This window comes from Vipera ursinii (genome assembly GCF_947247035.1).
Source record: "Vipera ursinii genome assembly, chromosome: 6".
NCBI classification, from domain to species: domain Eukaryota; kingdom Metazoa; phylum Chordata; class Lepidosauria; order Squamata; family Viperidae; genus Vipera; species Vipera ursinii.
The window spans coordinates 89,558,258-89,575,073 of record NC_139515.1 but is presented as its reverse complement, the minus strand read 5'-3'; the positions used below and the strand labels follow the sequence as shown (position 1 = coordinate 89,575,073).

The following is a 16,816-nucleotide window of genomic DNA, read 5'->3' as shown; positions in this document are numbered from 1 at the left end:
GGAGCCGAGTAAAGTCGAGTCGTTGCAGAGTTGGCAACCCCCGCGTCGCGTGAAGGACGTTCAGCGACTCCTTGGATTTGCCAACTACTATCGGACATTCATCCCTGGCTTTGCTGCCTTGACAGCCCCCCTCACCCGGCTCCTGCAGAAGAAGACTCGGTTCCAGTGGAACGCCCCTGAACAACAGGCGTTCCAGGCTTTGAAGGACGCCTTCATGAAGGAGCCCATCTTGAAACATCCCGACCCGCAACGGCCATTTGTCGTGGAGGCGGACGCCTCCGACATTGCCATTGGGGCCGTGTTACTCCAGGCAACGACGCCCAGCGGTACCCTTTTCCCTTGCGCGTATCACTCTCGGAAATTGAACCCTTCGGAGCGCAACTATACCATCTGGGAGAAGGAGCTGCTGGCCATCAAGGCGGCGTTCGAGGCTTGGAGGCATCATCTGGAGGGGGCGTGGCATCAGATCGAGGTCCGGATGGACCACAAGAATCTGGAAAGCCTGCAGACCGCTCGGAATTTGAATCAACGCCAGATCCGGTGGTCCCTCTTCTTTGCGAGGTTTGACTTCCGGGTGCGGTACATACCAAGCGGGCACAACCAGAGAGCGGATGCTCTGTCCAGGAAGCCCGAGTACACCCGAGTGGAAGACAAGCTTCCGCCCAGGACAGTGATCCCCGTCGAGTCTTTTGCTGCGGTGCGGGAGCCGGTGGATATACGGGCTCGGATCCGGGAGGCGCAGCAGCAGGAGGCGTGGGTGGCTCAGCGGAAGGAAGAGGTGGGGCCAGATTCGCCTTGGTCGGTCGCGGATGGACTCCTGTATTATCGTGACCGGCTCTATGTTCCAGGAGGGCCACTCAGGGGACTCGTCCTCAGCCAATGTCATGATAACCCGGCTGCGGGGCATTTTGGCCTGTTCAAGACTCTGAACCTGGTCTCCCGTACTTTCTGGTGGCCCCGAGTCCGACACGATGTCCAGTCTTATGTCACCTCCTGCGTCCCATGCAGGCAGGCCAAGTCAGCGACAGGGGCCCCGCCTGGTTTACTGCAGCCTTTGCCAACGCCCAAGAGACCCTGGGGGGCTGTGTCCATGGACTTTCTGACGGATCTACCCCCATCCTCCGGCTTCACGACAGTGTTTGTGGTGGTGGACATGTTGACCAAGATGGCGCACTTCATCCCCTGTCGTGGCTTACCGTCAGCTCGCGCCACTAGTCGCATGTTCATCCAACAGGTGTTCCGGCTGCACGGCCTTCCCGATAGGGTCGTCTCCGATAGGGGGGCCCAGTTTACAGCCCGCTTCTGGCAGGAGTTGATGCGGGCGTTGGACATTAAGGTTTGCCTCTCGTCCGCGCATCATCCTCAGACCGACAGGGGTACCGAGAAGGTCATCGGCATCTTAGAGCAGTATCTGCGCTGCTATGTTAACCTGCAGCAGGACAATTGGGTGGACTATTTGGCCATAGCCGAGTTTGCTTTTAATAACTCGCAACACACCTCCACGCAGATGACACCGTTCTTGGCCAACGTGGGTTATCACCCCAGGTTTTTCCCCCTTTCTCCCGTGGACTCACCGGAGCCGGCAGCGAACGAATTCATGGCGGAGTTACAGGCGATCCATCGGTTGGTGCGACGGCAGCTGGAGAAGGCCAAGGCCGACTACAAGAGGTTCGCCGATCGGTCGAGAAGGGATACGCCTCCACTATCGGTGGGGGATCGGGTCTGGCTGTCCACCAGGAACCTACCATCCACTCGGCCGGCGAGGAAGCTGGACCACCGTTACCTTGGACCGTTCCCAGTCGAGGCCGTCATCAATCCGGTCACCTATCGTTTAACTCTGCCACGTTCCCTGCGCGTGCACCCCGTCTTCCATCGGTCCTTGTTGGTCCCCGAACAACCGGCCTGTCCACTTCGCCAAGCGGAACCTCCCCCATCAGGAACTCGTGATGGAGGCAGCACCCCCGAGTACGAGGTCGCCAGCATCAGGGATTCCCGCTGGCTGAAAGGTCGCTTCCAGTACCTGATCGAGTGGAAAGGGTACGGGCCGGAGGACTTCACATGGGAAGACGCGACCGCCGTTCATGCCCCTGCGTTGGTGACTGCGTTTCACGAACAGTTCCCATCCCGACCGCATCCGGATCGGCAGACCCGGGGGAAGGGCCCTGCGGTGCGGGATAGTGTTGTGACTCAGGGCCAGCCTGTGGGTCCGACAGCCGGGTCCGACGTATCGGAGGACTCAGATGAGGGGGAGGAGGGAGACGAACCGGCAGATGATGGTTTGGAGGCTTTGCAGAGTCCTCAGCCGGGGACCTCTTCTCAGCTGCGTGAGCCCGAGAGTGCGGAGGATGATGACCCACAGCTGGCCCTGTTCAAGGACGCCCGACGCAGGAGGCAGTCGAGCAGGAACAAACAAAGAAAGGTTATGGGACTCCTCGGGAGGAGGCACAGGGAGACCACGCCCTGAGCTCTCTATAAAAGGAGTGTTTGGGGAGGGGCTGGTTGCTGAAAGCAACTTTTCCGCTTGAGAAGACAAGCTCTAGTGTTTTTGTTAACTGCGTAATTAAATCTTGGCAGAAGCCTTTTAGCCTTGGACGCTCTCCAGTCTCTTCTTTTGAATAGGGGTTTGTAAGAAGAGGGCTGGTTCAGAACAGTTACTTAGATGGGTCATGAAATGTCCACAAGAAAACCACCAAGCTCAGAGATCACTAAGGATGTTGTCCTCCTCCTCCTCCCAAACACCACTCCCTCCTATAGGAATAGCAGTAACCCTTAGACTTGTATGCCGCTTCACAGGCCCTCTCTAAGCAGTTTGCAGAGTCAGCAGCTCATTTACGGACCTCGGCTGACTCCGTCTGAGTCAACCTTGAGCCCGTGAGACTTGAACTGCTGGCAGCTGGCAGTCAGCAGAATTAGCCTGCAGTCCTGCACTCTAACCACTGCGCCACCACGGCTCGTGCACTTCTACCACTGATGATGTTCCCTAGTTGGGTTATAAAAGGTCTCTAAGAAAACCCCCCAGCTCAGAAAGCTCCAAGGAGCCCACAGCTCAATCCTGAGCTCCAAAAATCCTCTCTGATTAAGACACAACTCTCTCTTCTTCCACAAATAAAACAGTGAGCCGAGGCCTGCTACTTCTGCTTTGCTGGAGGCCTGGAGAGGAACGAAGCTGAAAAAAGCGCTTGGGGGTGGGGTGGGGGATGTGGCAAAGAGGAAGGGAACTCAGGAGCCCCCCCCCCTGTGCAAAGAGAGAGGGCCGGGTGGAGCCGCGCAAGTGATCAAAACCTCCGGTACTTCCAAGGTCCCTCTGATGCCACCACCAAGGTCATTAGATTTGGCCTCCAGGACGGAAGAGAGCAATGAAGATCTTGGTGAAGCTGCTGCCGGCCGGAAGGCAGAAAGACCGCATGGACATCAATGCACTGAGTAGCAGCTGAAGGTTATTTCATCCATGGGCTAGCAAATTGAAAGCACAACCTTACGCAAGGCAGAGTGCAGAAGGGAAAGAGGGCCACTCAAGAGAGAGAGAGAGGGAGAGAGACAGAAAGTGCCTCAAAGCGACGAGTCCTCCAAAGAGAATAAAGGCCAAAGGAGCTTCGGAGCAACCCACACAAGACCCATTTAACGTCAGACAGTCTTCCAAAGTCAGTCAGCCTGTAGAGCCACATGCCTCAACCTGGGCAACTTTAAGACATGTGGACTTCAACTCCCAGAATTCCCCAACCACCATCGCTGGATCTGGACTTTTGGCAGTCCAGTCCTCGTTGCTCTGTCGCAGAGCAACGCCAAGGATTTCACCCTTTTCCAGCAAGATGGACCCCAGGAGCAGTTTTGGTGAAGCTTATCCCTGGCAGAGAAGCCCCAGCCGTGCGCAAATGAAAGGAAAAGAAGGAAGGAAGGAAGGAAGGAAGGAAGGAAGGAAGGAAGGAAGGAAGGAAGGAAGGAAAAGAACTCCTAGAGAAGCCCAAAGGAAGGCAGAAGGTCTGAAGATGCAGCCCGGATAGAACCACAGATAAGATTTATTTCTAATGAAATCAACACAATCGCTGTATTTTCAGTCTAACTCAGGGGTAGGCAACCTCGCCTCTTTTATGACTCATATGGACTTCAACTCCCAGAATTCCTGAGTCAGCGTAGCTGAGTTGAAGCCCACGAGTCATAAAAGAGCCGAGGTTGCCTACCTCTGGTCTAACTGAAATAAGCCACAGGTGCCACTGCAAACAGACTTTTTCCACAATGTGTCCCATGTTTAAAATCCGAAGGGGAAGGAGGAAGAGCAGAAGGGAAAAGGAGGAAGAAAGGAGAGAAGGAGAAGTGGAGAAGGGAGGAGAAGCAGGAGAAGGGAAGGATGAAGAGGAGGAGAAGGGGAAGGAGGAGACGGAGGAGGGGAGGAGGAGGATAAAGGTAAAGGTAAAGGTTCCCCCGCACACGCGTGCTAGTCATTTCTGGCTCTAGGGGCCGGTGCTCATCTCCGTTTCAAAGCCGGAGAGCCAGCGCTTGTCCGAGGACGTCTCCGTGGTCATGTGGCCGGCATGACTAGACGCCAAAGGCGCACAGAACGCTGTTCCCTTCCCACCGTAGCGGTCCCTATTTTTCTACTTTCATTTTTACGTGCTTTCGAACTGCTAGGTTGGCAGAAGCTGGGATGAGTAACAGGCGCTCACTCTGTTACGCGGCACTCGGGATTCGACCCGCCAAACTGCCGACCTTCTGATCGACAGGCTCAGCGTCCTAACCCACTGAGCCACCGCATCCCTCTGGAGGAGGAGGAGGAGGAGAAAAGGTAGGGGAGGAGGAGGAGAGAGGGAAGGAGGAACAGAAGAAGGAGCTAGAAGGAATGGTGGCTGTTCACTTGTAAGGGAACAAGGGTGCTACTTTGCTTGACCTGCAAATTGAAGCCACTTTTCCGTTCTTCTCCCCGGAATCTCCCGCATTGAGGGCCCTGTGCAGAGGCGGTGGGCTTTTCAGATAACCCCGGGTGTGTTTGTGCTGTGGGATTCTTCAAAGAGAACGCCCAAAGATCAAAACAAACGTGGGGAAAGGTGCATGGACGGGGTGGTTGAAGGAAAGGCTGCAGACAGAAACACGACGGAGAGGTATGAAGGTCGGGGTTGGTGCAAACTCGATTTAGTCCTCGATTTAGCTCTCTTTCCTCAGGTTTTCTCTGATCTCAGCTCCCTAATATCTCCAGCTGACTGTTTTTATTCCTTTTCTGTGCTTTGTATGATGCTGCTTAACTCCCCAAAGGGAAGGGAAGGGAAGGGAAGATGAATATAGATCGTATGTATCTTTGCAACAGCCTTCTTTATTGAGTTATCTCATTTTCTCAAGTTGTGTAATATACTAACCCCCTCCTAGCCCCTCATCCCAAACCACCAGGATAGAAATTGACCAGGTTTGGATGTGTTGCTTGTAAAGCTTTAGCTGATCTAGCTACACAGACATATGGATGGCCACTAGAGGGCAGTGAAGAGGCAGCTTCTTGTTACATTCTGCTGCCATCTAGGGGTTATTCAAGTTTTGGCCCCCTTGAATGTTTGAATCTGCCAGAGACAGAAATAGGTGTGGGCTTGGAAGCAGAAGGGAGAAAATAAGAAGCTGTGTTAACTCCGGGACAGATTGTGAATAACCCTGGTTAACTCTGGGTTATCCTAACCAGAGACAAATCTACTCTACTCTACTCTACTCTACTCTACTCTATTCTTTCTCTGTTCTATTCTATTATTTTTCTATTCTATTCTATTCTATTCTATTCTATTCTATTCTATTCTATTCTATTCTATTCTATTCTATTCTATTCTATTCTATTCTATTATTCTATCTCTGTTCTATTCTATTCTTTCTCTGTTCTATTCTATTATTTTTCTGTTCTATTCTATTCTATTCTATTCTATTCTATTCTATTCTATTCTATTCTATTCTATTCTATCCTATCCCATCTTTAGTTCTTCCTGGCTGAGATACAGCAATTCTGCCATCCTCTGAAACCTCAATTCCTGCAAAGTTCCTCATCAACGCAAGACCTTTAAGAAAGCTTAGGGCCCCTAAAACCCCAAAATCAGGCCCGGGGGGCGGGCATGGAAGGGGATAACTGAGTGACGCCCGGGGTCCTGGTCAGCCCCCTTCCCAGAGCCAGCCCAGCCTGGAATTCCTGGCCTGGACCTGTCCATGGTCCTGATCGTTCTGGCATCTGCCAGAGCCCAGAACAGCCCTGTCAGCATCTCTCCTCCATCAGCTTCTGATCTCTGATTTATTTCTTTACATATTTACATGACTGGCCATCTACCAAGGCATTCTGGCAGTGAACAAAGATTAAACACAGGAGCAAAGTCACCATCCATTACAGGGAGGGGAGGAAAAAAAAGGAGCTGAGCCCTTTAAAAAAAAAACAACCCCCCCCCCCAAATAACTATGGAGATTCTCAGTCATCCAGGTCATGGTTGACCCAAAGGTGGCTTTTCAGTTCTTCAGAACTGAAGCAACTTCTTGGGTGAGAAGCGAAATGTCTTCAAGGAAAAAATAAAACCCAGTTGCCTTTTGAAAAAGCACATTTGAGAGCTCATTAGCCACCTGGCAGAGATCTCTGCACCCGTGTGGGGGCTTCATTGACACCCCGGCAGATTATCCAGGACCTTTTGAAAGGCCAGCAGTTTTGCAGTCGTGCCTAACTCAGGACAGAGGCTGTTCCACAAGACAGGCCCCATCAGGGACCTCCTTCCCGGGAGAGAGCAGTGATACTTGGAGCAGGCCACCACCTGGTTTTATGGGCAGGAACCCCCGGATTTCTTCCTCGCTGTTTCTCGACTCTGCAGTAAAAAGTTCAAACCAGAGGGGAAATGGATACTAACTCCAACTGACAACTAATTCTCGCCCAGGCTGACTTCCGTGGAAGCCTGTTGTGATGGAGAAAGCTACAACTGCTAAAAAAATCTCGCTCCTCCGTTCCTCAAGGAAGAGGATGTCAACCTTCCAGTGCTGCAAAGTCTCTGACCTTCCGGGTCACCCATCCCTCCCCCCAACACACAACCTGGCTCTGAGAAGGAGACTCTGTCCAGAAAGGAATTCCCTTTCTCAGCAGGCTGCCTGCGATGGGCATCTTGGAACAGATGGCGGCTAATCAGTTCCACCATGTCATCCATTTGCTCCCTGATTTAGAGAGCTTGGTGCCAGGCCTTGGTGGTTCTGCCAGCCAAGTTGGCAGCTGAATCTCGTTTGGGCAGCTGCACCTGGACAGAAGAGAAGAGGCTGCAAGCAGTAGAGAGGTCAAGACCCCCAGTGGTCTTCTGAAGAATTATTTGCCGGGGGGGGGGTTGTTGAGAAGGTGGCGGGGAACGAATAGAATAGAATAGAATAGAATAGAATAGAATAGAATAGAATAGAATAGAATAGAATAGAATAGAATAGAATAGAATAGAAAATATGGAATGGAATGGAATGGAATGGAATAGCATAGCATAGCATAGAATGGAATAGAACAGAACAGAACGGAACGGAATGGAATGGAACAGAACAGACCTGGAAGGGATCCTGGAGGTCTTCTAGTCCAGCCCCCCGCTCAAGCAGGAGAACCTATACCATCTCAGACATGAGCTGCAGTGGGAGCCAGAAGAAGTCATTATTTATACCATGTATCTCAACCTTGGCCCTTCGAAGGTGGATGGACTTCAACTCCCAGAATTCCCCAACCAGCAAAGCCAGCTGCAGAATTCTGGGAGTTGAAGTCTACCTATCTTCAAAGGGCTTCTGGGTGGGAGGTAGCCATGTCTGTAGGCCAGGGGCTCTAATGCAGGGTGTCCAACCTCAGCAACTTGTAAGACTTGTGGACTTCGACTCCTCCCAGAAAGAGGACCAAGCGTCAACGCTGCTAACATTGGAAGTTCCTGCTCTGACAACTGATGAAAATGCAGCCCTTTTCGCTATCCCTTTAACGTGCTTTTTCTGGCATTTAGAAATCAGGTGCAGTGTGTCGGGGGGGGGGGGGGGGGGAGGCGGGTTGGGACGTAAGCTCAGCTAGCCATAATAATAACGCTGCTGTGGGAAGTCAAGGACGAGCTGATAACATTTTGGCGGGTTGGAGAGCTGGGGAGAAAGCCCGCGCTTGAAGCTAATTGGGGAACGTATTTTATGACAGCTTACTGGGGGTGGCAATTGTACTTTGTTACTTTGTATCCGGGGGAAGGGAATTTAGTTTTTGGGTTCAACTATGTAGTGCTGATACTTTGTTTCCCGAATAAAATGTTCTTTAAGGAAAACAATGCCTCGAAGTTCTTTGGATGGGTTTCACCTATCGGAACCATGACACCAGGAGGTGATGTTGGAAGTACTAGCCTTGTTTCCAGAGGGCACTTTAACCTCCCTCCCCCAATTCTTCTCTCCTTTTCTCACCATTCTCAGGGACGACTCACACCCTGGTCGGTACCTCTTTACTCTCCTACCATCAGGTAAGAGATACAGGAGTATAGCCAGCCGTACCAACAGGCTGAAGAACAGCTTTTATCCGTGGGCTGTTAGGCTCTTGAACGGGAAATAATTTTATAAAGTTTATGTATGATTGACTTGCGAGGCCGGTGTGTTGTGCAATTAGCTCACATGGTGTAATAAGATGGAGGGTTTGTGTCACTGTGAGTTGTGTGGGGGGGGGCACGAAGGGAGGCTCAGCCAATCTCAACGTGTACAGGGTTGCACTTTGACAATAAAGGTTCATTCATCGCACCATCCAAAAATAGACCCCAAGACTCTGCCTTACAGATCTCACTGCCAAGATCACTGCACACAGCTCCCAGTTCTCCTGGTGAAAGGAAGGGGTCAAGTAAGGTCATAGACTAGAGCAGGGGTAGGCAACCGTGGCTCTTTGATGACTTGTGGACTTCAACTCCCAGAATTCCTGAGCCAGCACAGCTGAAGTCCATGAGTCATCAAAGAGCCACGGTTGCCTACCCGTGGACTAGATGATGGCCAGCATCCCACGAGGAAAGGATGGGGGATCTTAGGCAGCACTTTCAAAACTGAACCAGTTGTTCCATAGTTAACAGAATAACCACGTTGGGAGGGACCCTGGAGGTCTTCTAATCCAACCCCTTGCTCAAGCAGGCGACCCTGTGCCATTCTGGACAAACGGCTGTCCACGCTGGGCATCGCTACACTCCGGAAAAATGGGAGGCTTGAAAGCTAGCCTGCTTTGGGGCTTCCCTTGTTGGCACCCCCAGGCAACGGGTCGACCATAAGCTCATCCGATGGGCTGGGCTTGCATCTAATGCGATGCCACGAAATGCCAGGCCGGTTAAAAATACGGCAGTTCTGCTTCCCAAAGGCCGCCGATGCAGCTGCTGCATATTTCCCTGGAGGATTCAGTACTTTGTGTGCTTTGGAGCCGGCACTGGGCAAACACACATGCATGCATGCTGAGATGCCTGCATCCGTGTGTGTGTGTGTGTGTGTGTCAACAAGTCAAGATGGCAGTCCCAGCCTTGCAATCAAAATCCTGTCCCTCTCTGACAGATGCCTTGCGTTTGGGGAGGGCAGCAAAGCCCCCTCCCCCTGGCCTTCTGCAAGCTGAGGGAAACTTGCCAGCTGTTGCTCGCTGGAAATTTGTTCATTGTCAAGAGAAGCGGCTTGATGGGTTTCCGCTGCCTCTCCATGGGAACGGGCCTTTCTAGACCCTGGAGCAGGTTTCCTGCTCTCCTCTGAACTCCTTCAGAGGCCTGGCTCTGCTGTTACTGACCTGCGGAGGATAGATCTGGTGAGAGGCTGGGATGGCCCATAGCAAAAACGGCTAGAATCCACTCCCTGCCCAGCAACCCTCTGGAAGATGAATAACAGAATAACAGAGCTGGGAGGGACCTTGGAGGTCATCTAGTCCAACCCCCTGCTGAGGCAGGGAACCCTCTCCCATTTCAGACAAACGGCTGTGCAGTCTCTTCTTAAAAGCTTCCAGTGACGAAGCGCCCACAACCTCTGGAGGGAAGGAGTTCCGCTGGTTAATGGTTCTCACAGTCAGGAAATTTCTCCTTAGTTCCAGGTTGCTTCTCTCCTTGGTTGGCTCCCATTCTTTGTTTCTACTCCTGCCCTCTGGTGCTTTGGAGAATAAGTTGCCCCCCCCCTTTCTTTGGGGCAGCCCCTGAGAGATTGGAAGGCTGCTGTGATGGAGACTTTGGTTCCTCATCCCCCCCCCGGGAGGATTTCTTTGCCTTTCTCTTTCCCTTCCCCATCACGGCCTGCGGTGTTTATTTTGTTCCTAGTCTTCACCAACGGAGAAGTCGCGCAGTCCGCCTGGGTGGCGGATTTATCGAGGTGCCCAAACAAGTATTTCATTTTCAGAAGGGATTTGGGGCCAGGAAGCAGACTGGGTGCAACCACGTGGATCACTACGCAAGACCAGGTGTCGGGTTTTTCCGCTGGTCCCTCTAGCGGGGCCTGGAGAAGCCTCCTCTCCGAGCCCAAACATGGCGTGGCGGTTGGTGGAGAAGCAGGTAGCGGGAGAAGCAGCTGAGGCCTCTGCTCCCGGTTTCTGGGTGCGGCAGGGAGGCTCTGCTCACGGTCGCTCACGCTTTGAACGGTTTGATGTTCGCAAAGGGCTCTAGATGGGTCTGCCCTTGAAGAGTGCTTGGGACTCAGCTGTCCAGAATGTGGCAACCTAGGGGATTTTAGGCATACCACAGGAATAATAATAATAATAATAATAATAATAATAATAATAATAATAATGATGATGATGATGATGATGATGATGATGATGATGATAAGATCTTGTGGGACTTCCGAATACAGACAGATCGCCGTTTGGAACACAACACGCCAGATATCGCAGTCGTAGAGAACCGAAGCGTACAGCTGATTGATATCGCTGTACCAGGAGATGCCAGAGTCGAAGAAAGAGAACTGTGGAAAATTACCAAATACCGCGACCTGGCCATCAAAACTGCGCGATTATGGATGAAACGCATAACGGGGACACCCATTGTCATCGGGGCACTGGGAACAATGTCCAAAAACTTTGCAAAACACATCAAGAAATTGCAGCTTCCTGCAATAACTCCAGCAAAGCTACAAAAAATTGCGCTACTCGGAATATCTTCCATTTTAAGGAGATACCCGGTTGATACCTGGGATGCTGGCAGCAACCATTAGAGCTAGTCAATTTGAGTGTTCAGTTGACTGAGGTTTATGTTTAATGAATAAAAGATAATAATAATAATAATAATAATAATAATAATAATAATAATAATAATAATAGAATTGGAAGGGACCTTGGAGGTCTTCTAGTCCAACCCCCTGCTCAGGCAGGAAACCCAATACCATTTCAGACAAATGGCTGTCCAGTCTCTTCTTAAAAACTTCCAGTATTGGAGCATTCACCGCTTCTGGAAGCAGGTGGTTCCACTGATTAATTGTTCTAACTGACAGAAAATTCCTCCTAAGTTGCTTTTCTCCTTGATTAGTTTCCATCCGTTGCTTCTTGTCCTGCATTCGGGCACTTTGGAGAAAAGCTTGATTGCCTCTTCTTTGGGGCAGCCCCTGAGATACTGGAAGACTGCTATCATGTCCCCCCTCGTTCTTCTCTTCATTAAACTAGACAGACCCAATTCCAGCAACCGTTCCTTGTATGTTTTAGCCTCCAGTCCCCTGATCCTCTTTGTGGCTCTTCTCTGTACCCTTTCTAGAGTCTCAACTTCTTTTTTACATCGTGGTGACCAAAACAGGATGCAGCATTCCAAGTGTGGCCTTACCAAGGCCTTGTCAAGTGGTATTACTTGTGTAGCACCATGTATCTTATCCCAAAGGTGCTTTTTCCAAAAGGCAACTGGACTTCTGTTCTGAAGAAGCTTCCTAGATCAGAAGCGAAACGTTTTCAAGGAAAAAATACCCGAGAAAGTCAAGCTGCGTTTTGGAAACGCACCTTTGGGACAACTGTGACCTGGATGGTGGAGAATCTCCATAGACAGTTAACCACGGATCTCACTAGGCTTCCAGATGGAATTCAAGGCGCTTGTCCCCTTTGAAGTCCCACGTGGCACAGCGCCAGAAACCTGCAGGCTGTTTTCACCCAACGGTTTCTGCCCACCCCAGAGATCCAGCAGAGTGGAGGGCGATGCACCAGGCTGTATCTGTGAACGAATGCCATTCTGCAGGATCTGGGAGATGCCACTTCTCCCGGTCTGCAGAACGCGCCCCTCCCCCTCCGGAGAACTGCAGGACCCCCCACCCTGCTGGCCGTGAAAGACCTGCGTCTTCCCTGGGGTTAGGCTGTTTGGGGAGCCCCACACATTTCTGAGTCTTTTCAGGTGACAGTATTGCAATTCCTCTTGGCTGTATTTTGCACAGCTTTATATTGGTTTTCACGAATTGAGCTTTATGCATTGTTTGTTGATTGCCCAGGGTTACAAATTTTCAGCACAAATGAATAGATAAACGGATGAATAAATAATAGGACTCCGCTCCCTCCCATGGCAACATCTGCCATTACCCTGAGTCCTGCCCCCAAGACCCTCTCCTCTCTTAAGGTTTCGAGACTATGCAGCCGGGAGGAACGCTCTGCCGAGCTCAGTCCAAGAAGGACCAATCAGACCGACATCCAACAGGGGCAGTTTAACGGTTCTAAAGGAACCACAAACAGACTCAAAGGAAAGGGCCCTACCTGCACCTCCTCCCCCACCCACCCACATCAGGTGGCCTGCCTCTAACTCTGGGGGCTCGGCTGTGCTGTCACGGCCCCCTTGACAGCAAGCTTCTGGAAGGAAGGCTCCTCTGATTTAAATTTGTAATTGTCTTAACCTGCTTCTGTGCCGCCCAGGAGAGAAAGCGCGATTAAAGGGACGGAAGGGCAGGCGAAGAGAACATCAGCCGGTGCTCCTTTGCGCTCTGCTGAGATGGGTCCCGTGAGCCGCGCAGAGCGAAACCAAAAGGAATGCAAAATGCCCGGACCACTTGCAGAAGAATTCTGAGCTTGCAGAAGACCCCGTGCCCCCAAGGAAAGGGAAAGGAAGGAAGGAAGGAAGGAAGGAAGGAAGGAAGGAAGGAAGGAAGGAAGGAAGGAAAAAGCCAGTTACAGCCCAGCCTTCCAGGTGAGCCAGAAGACCATGACCCCTCCCCCCAATGTCCCTCTGCAGTTTTCGTGGTAGCCCATCTGAGCCTCAGTGGGGCAGCCTTTGAACCGATCGTGCTGCTCTGCTCTTGCTTGCTCTGGTGGATCGGGCCCACTGCCTCCCTTGCCACCCAGGGAAGCTTCCTGCCCGACCACGGGGGGGAGAAGGCAGAGGCCTCGGTGGCCAATGCAAAGCCGTGCGCTGAAGGGTGGGTTCCCCCAAGGGCCCACAATCTCAGAGCTACACCCGTTTCTCTGCTTCGTCACACTGCGTTCCCCAAACCCTAGCGTTGGAATGGACCTTAGAGGTCCTCTAGTCCACCCCTGGATGACCAGCCTCTGTTAGGAGACGCCAGGGAAGGAGAACACGTGATCTCGTGGGGCGGCTGACAGCTCATACAGACCGGAAGCTCCTCCAGATGACTGGATTGAACCTGCTTCCTTGAAGTTCCTGTGTACTCAGCCCACTGTAAAGCAGTGAGTAAGCCACAACAATCATGGTTTACGTCAGCTGTGCACCTAGCCCGTAGACCTGGCTACCTCCCTGCTCTCAGCCGAGATGCCTGGAAACCTCTCAGCCTGAGAAGCTCCGGAGGGGAGACGGGGCTGCCCCCTGACCCGGAAGGGCTCCTTCCACCCAGCGCCTGAGACACGCAGGAGGAGCGCAACCGTCTCCACCCTGCCAGGTGCCCTTCATTGTGCAGCCTGACGGTCTGGCTCCAGCCAGGGGGGTTGCTAGAGAAACACCCAGCAGCCCCCCTTACCACTGCATTTCCCCTCCCTCGCTCAAACATTGCACTGGGCAGGTTGCTGGAGGAGATGGAGGGGGGAGGGAAGGAAGAAGGAAAGAATGAGGGAGGAAGGGAGGGAGCGAGGAAAGGGGGGAAGAAAGGAGGGAGGGAGGAGGGAGGAAGGATGGGCAGCCCCGTAGGGAGGCTCCCTTCTCTCCCAAATTCCCCCCTCTCCCCCCCGCCTCAGAAGCACCCCCGGGGGTCCTGGAAGGGTCCCAGGAAGAGAGCGGGAGGAGCGGGCCTCCTGGGCCTTCAGAGGAGATGGAGCGGGACTGGTGGGCCCTCGCCTGCAGGGACAACACCCAGAAGGAGGCCCAGAGCTCCCCTCCGCTGCTCCTGGGCCAGGTGGGGCGCCTGGGAATGCCCCAGAAGAAGACCCCCCCCAGGCCCAGCTGGCTGCTAGAAGAACTTTCTGAAGATGGGGAGCGGTCTAAAGGTGGAGCCCCGGTTGGGGGATGGGCGGCTTCCCATCCGTGCCCTGAGCAGACGGGGGGGGGGAGCCCTGCAATCCAATCCTGGGGTCCATCAGCCCCCTCCCCAGTCAGGTCCAGACCCTCCCTCCCTCCCTCCCTCCCCCTCCCTTTGGGGTTTGCAGGCCTCCTTCTCCCCTCCCGGGCTGCGGAGCCACTCAATGCAAGCAGCCCCCCCCCCGGTCTGGTCCCCAGGGGAATCGGCCAGGAGGGTTGAGCCCCTCAGCTCGGGGGAGAGGACCCCCACCCTGTTCAGATGCTCAGCCCATCTCCCCAAGCGGTCCTCGTGTCCCGCAATCGGCTGCCCCGGCCCGGAGCCCCTCGGAAAGTGGGTTTGGGGGCAGAGCCCAAGAAGGACACCCAAGCGCTGCCAGAGGGGACGCTGGCCTACCTTGCAGGGTTTCCTTTGGGCAAAGCAGTGGAAACCCAGGACCCCCCCAAACTTCCCTGGGGTGGGTACTTTGACCTCTCATTCCCCTCTCGTTTCTTCTTCAAAAGCTCTGCACCGGGATGGGAATTCAGTGAGAAGCGGCCTCCGTCCAACTCACCCCCTTTCCCCCCCCAACGGTGACCGAGCCAAAACGTTCATTCAACCGCCTGGCGGGCCCAGCCGGGAGTTTTCCCGTGGCAAAATCAGCATGCTGAGACTTTGCCAAACCTCCCACGAACAAACGAAAAGGCCTCATCACGACCGACCGACCGCAGAGGTCCAGGGACTGGGGGGGGGCAGGGTGGAATTCCTGCCTGCACCCCCACAATTCCCCCATCCAGGTGGAGCAGCTGGGAAGCGGCGGCCCCCAGCCCTGCAGACCCCGGCCACGTTGCCCACCCCTCTGGGTTTTCTCCTCTGACGTTCAGCTTCTCAGCCCAGGCAGCTGATGAGCGAGCTGGGGAAAGGCAGGGGAGAGAGGTGGGCCGGAGGGACCCCCGGCAGCCCCGGCCGGGCTCTGCGCTCTGCCTACTGCCTGCACCGGGAGGCTGGGAAGAAGGAGGGGCTGCAAGGTTGCTCCTGTCCTGGAATGAGACCCTCGCGCAGCCCCCAGGAGGCCTGAAGGCAGCACTCTCCTCCCAGAGCAAAAGCGGGAGGGAGCCCAGGCGATTGGGCCCCCACCCAGCCTGGGGGCTTCAAGATTTTACTCTCCCCGTCCCATTGAGCAAGTCTCTCCTCCAGCGCTGGTTCCCGGGCCTTCTAAGGGTCTCTGCGTTCCAGCCCCGAGCATTTGCTGGGCTGGTGGCAAGCTCATGCACGCACACACGCACGCGCACACACACACACACAGCCTGTGAACAGCCTTGGCCCCACAGAACTGGGGCTCCAACTTCAGAAGAGACCGTATCTCGAACCCTCCCTGCCCCGAAGTTGACCCCCCCCATTCCCCCCCCCGGAGCTCTGCTTCCCCCATAGATGGCCAGCCCCACCGAGATGGGACTCCCCCAGGCGCGGAGGGAGCCAGAGCGATGAAAGCCCTCCCCAGACCCCCCACAGCAGGGGCGTCTTCCAGACCTCCCAAAGGCCAAGGGAACCCCCGTGGCCCCCTTATAACTGGAGTCACAGAACCTCGCTCCAAATTCTAGGCCGTTGCAGATCACAAAACCCATCGCTCTTGGCCAGCGTGCCCAGTTTCGCGGGAGCCTGGGTCGAGCGGGCGCAGCTGCCCCTTCTCAGACTCCTCTCCAGCTTCAACCAACAGCCTGCCCCCTCCTTTCGGGAAAGACCCCCGGGGGCCCTTAGGCACCCCCCCCCGCCCCGCTTCAGCCTGCCGGGCTCTCCCCTCCCACCTCGGCTGCTCTAGCTGCCAAAAGCCCCAGCAAGCAGCAAGGTCTTTTACCCGGGGATAAGCCCCCCCCCCCAATTTGTGGCTAGGGCAGCTGTTCCAAGATGCTCTCTCCCAGCCCCCCCACATGCTTCCCAACTCTGGGGGCGGGAGGGGCATCCTCCGCCCGCCTTCAGGACCCCCCCAGCCTCTGCAGAATGGAGGGAGGGAGGGATGCGGGAATCCCGGGGGGGGGGCGCTGCGCCCCCTCCCCCACCCCAGGACTGCAGTTGCGTAAAAGTTTAGCCAGCGGCCGTTGCACGGGCAGCCGAGCGGGGGGGGGCTGCGGCCGGCCGCCCCCCTCCCTCCTCCCTCCCTCCCCCGGGCGGGGGACCGGCGCCCGGCCGACTCACCGTTTGCTGGAGGTCGGGGACGCCGACGCGCACGAGCAGGGCGTGGGTCGCGGGCTGGTCCATGCGCCCTGGCGGGGGGGAGGCGGGCGCCTGGGGGGAGCGGGGCCCGGGGCCGGCGGCATACAGGCTCTCCTCGCCGGGGCTGCCTCCCGCCGCGCTCGCCCCGGGATCGCCCTTCGCCACGCCGGGCGGCGGCGGCGGCGGCTGCTGCTGGCCGCGATGCGGAGACTGCTCCTCTTCCTCCTCTTCCTCCTCCTCCTCTTCCTCCTCGTCCTCCTCCTCCTCCTCCTCGTCCTGCCGCTGCCGCCGC

The 16,816-nt window shown here is 54.7% G+C and overlaps 1 protein-coding gene across 1 annotated transcript in view; it reads right to left on the bottom strand.

Annotated features, from left to right (window-relative positions):
• The window catches only part of SHANK3 (SH3 and multiple ankyrin repeat domains 3), a gene marked incomplete at both ends in the record, with an annotated part of 484,200 nt that overhangs the window by 171,250 nt on the left and 296,134 nt on the right, over positions 1-16,816 (bottom strand). Inside the window, one exon of the mRNA XM_083365407.1 lies at positions 16,507-16,800. Coding sequence (XP_083221533.1) covers positions 16,507-16,800 — 294 coding nt within the window. The remainder of the gene's footprint in view (positions 1-16,506; positions 16,801-16,816) is intronic.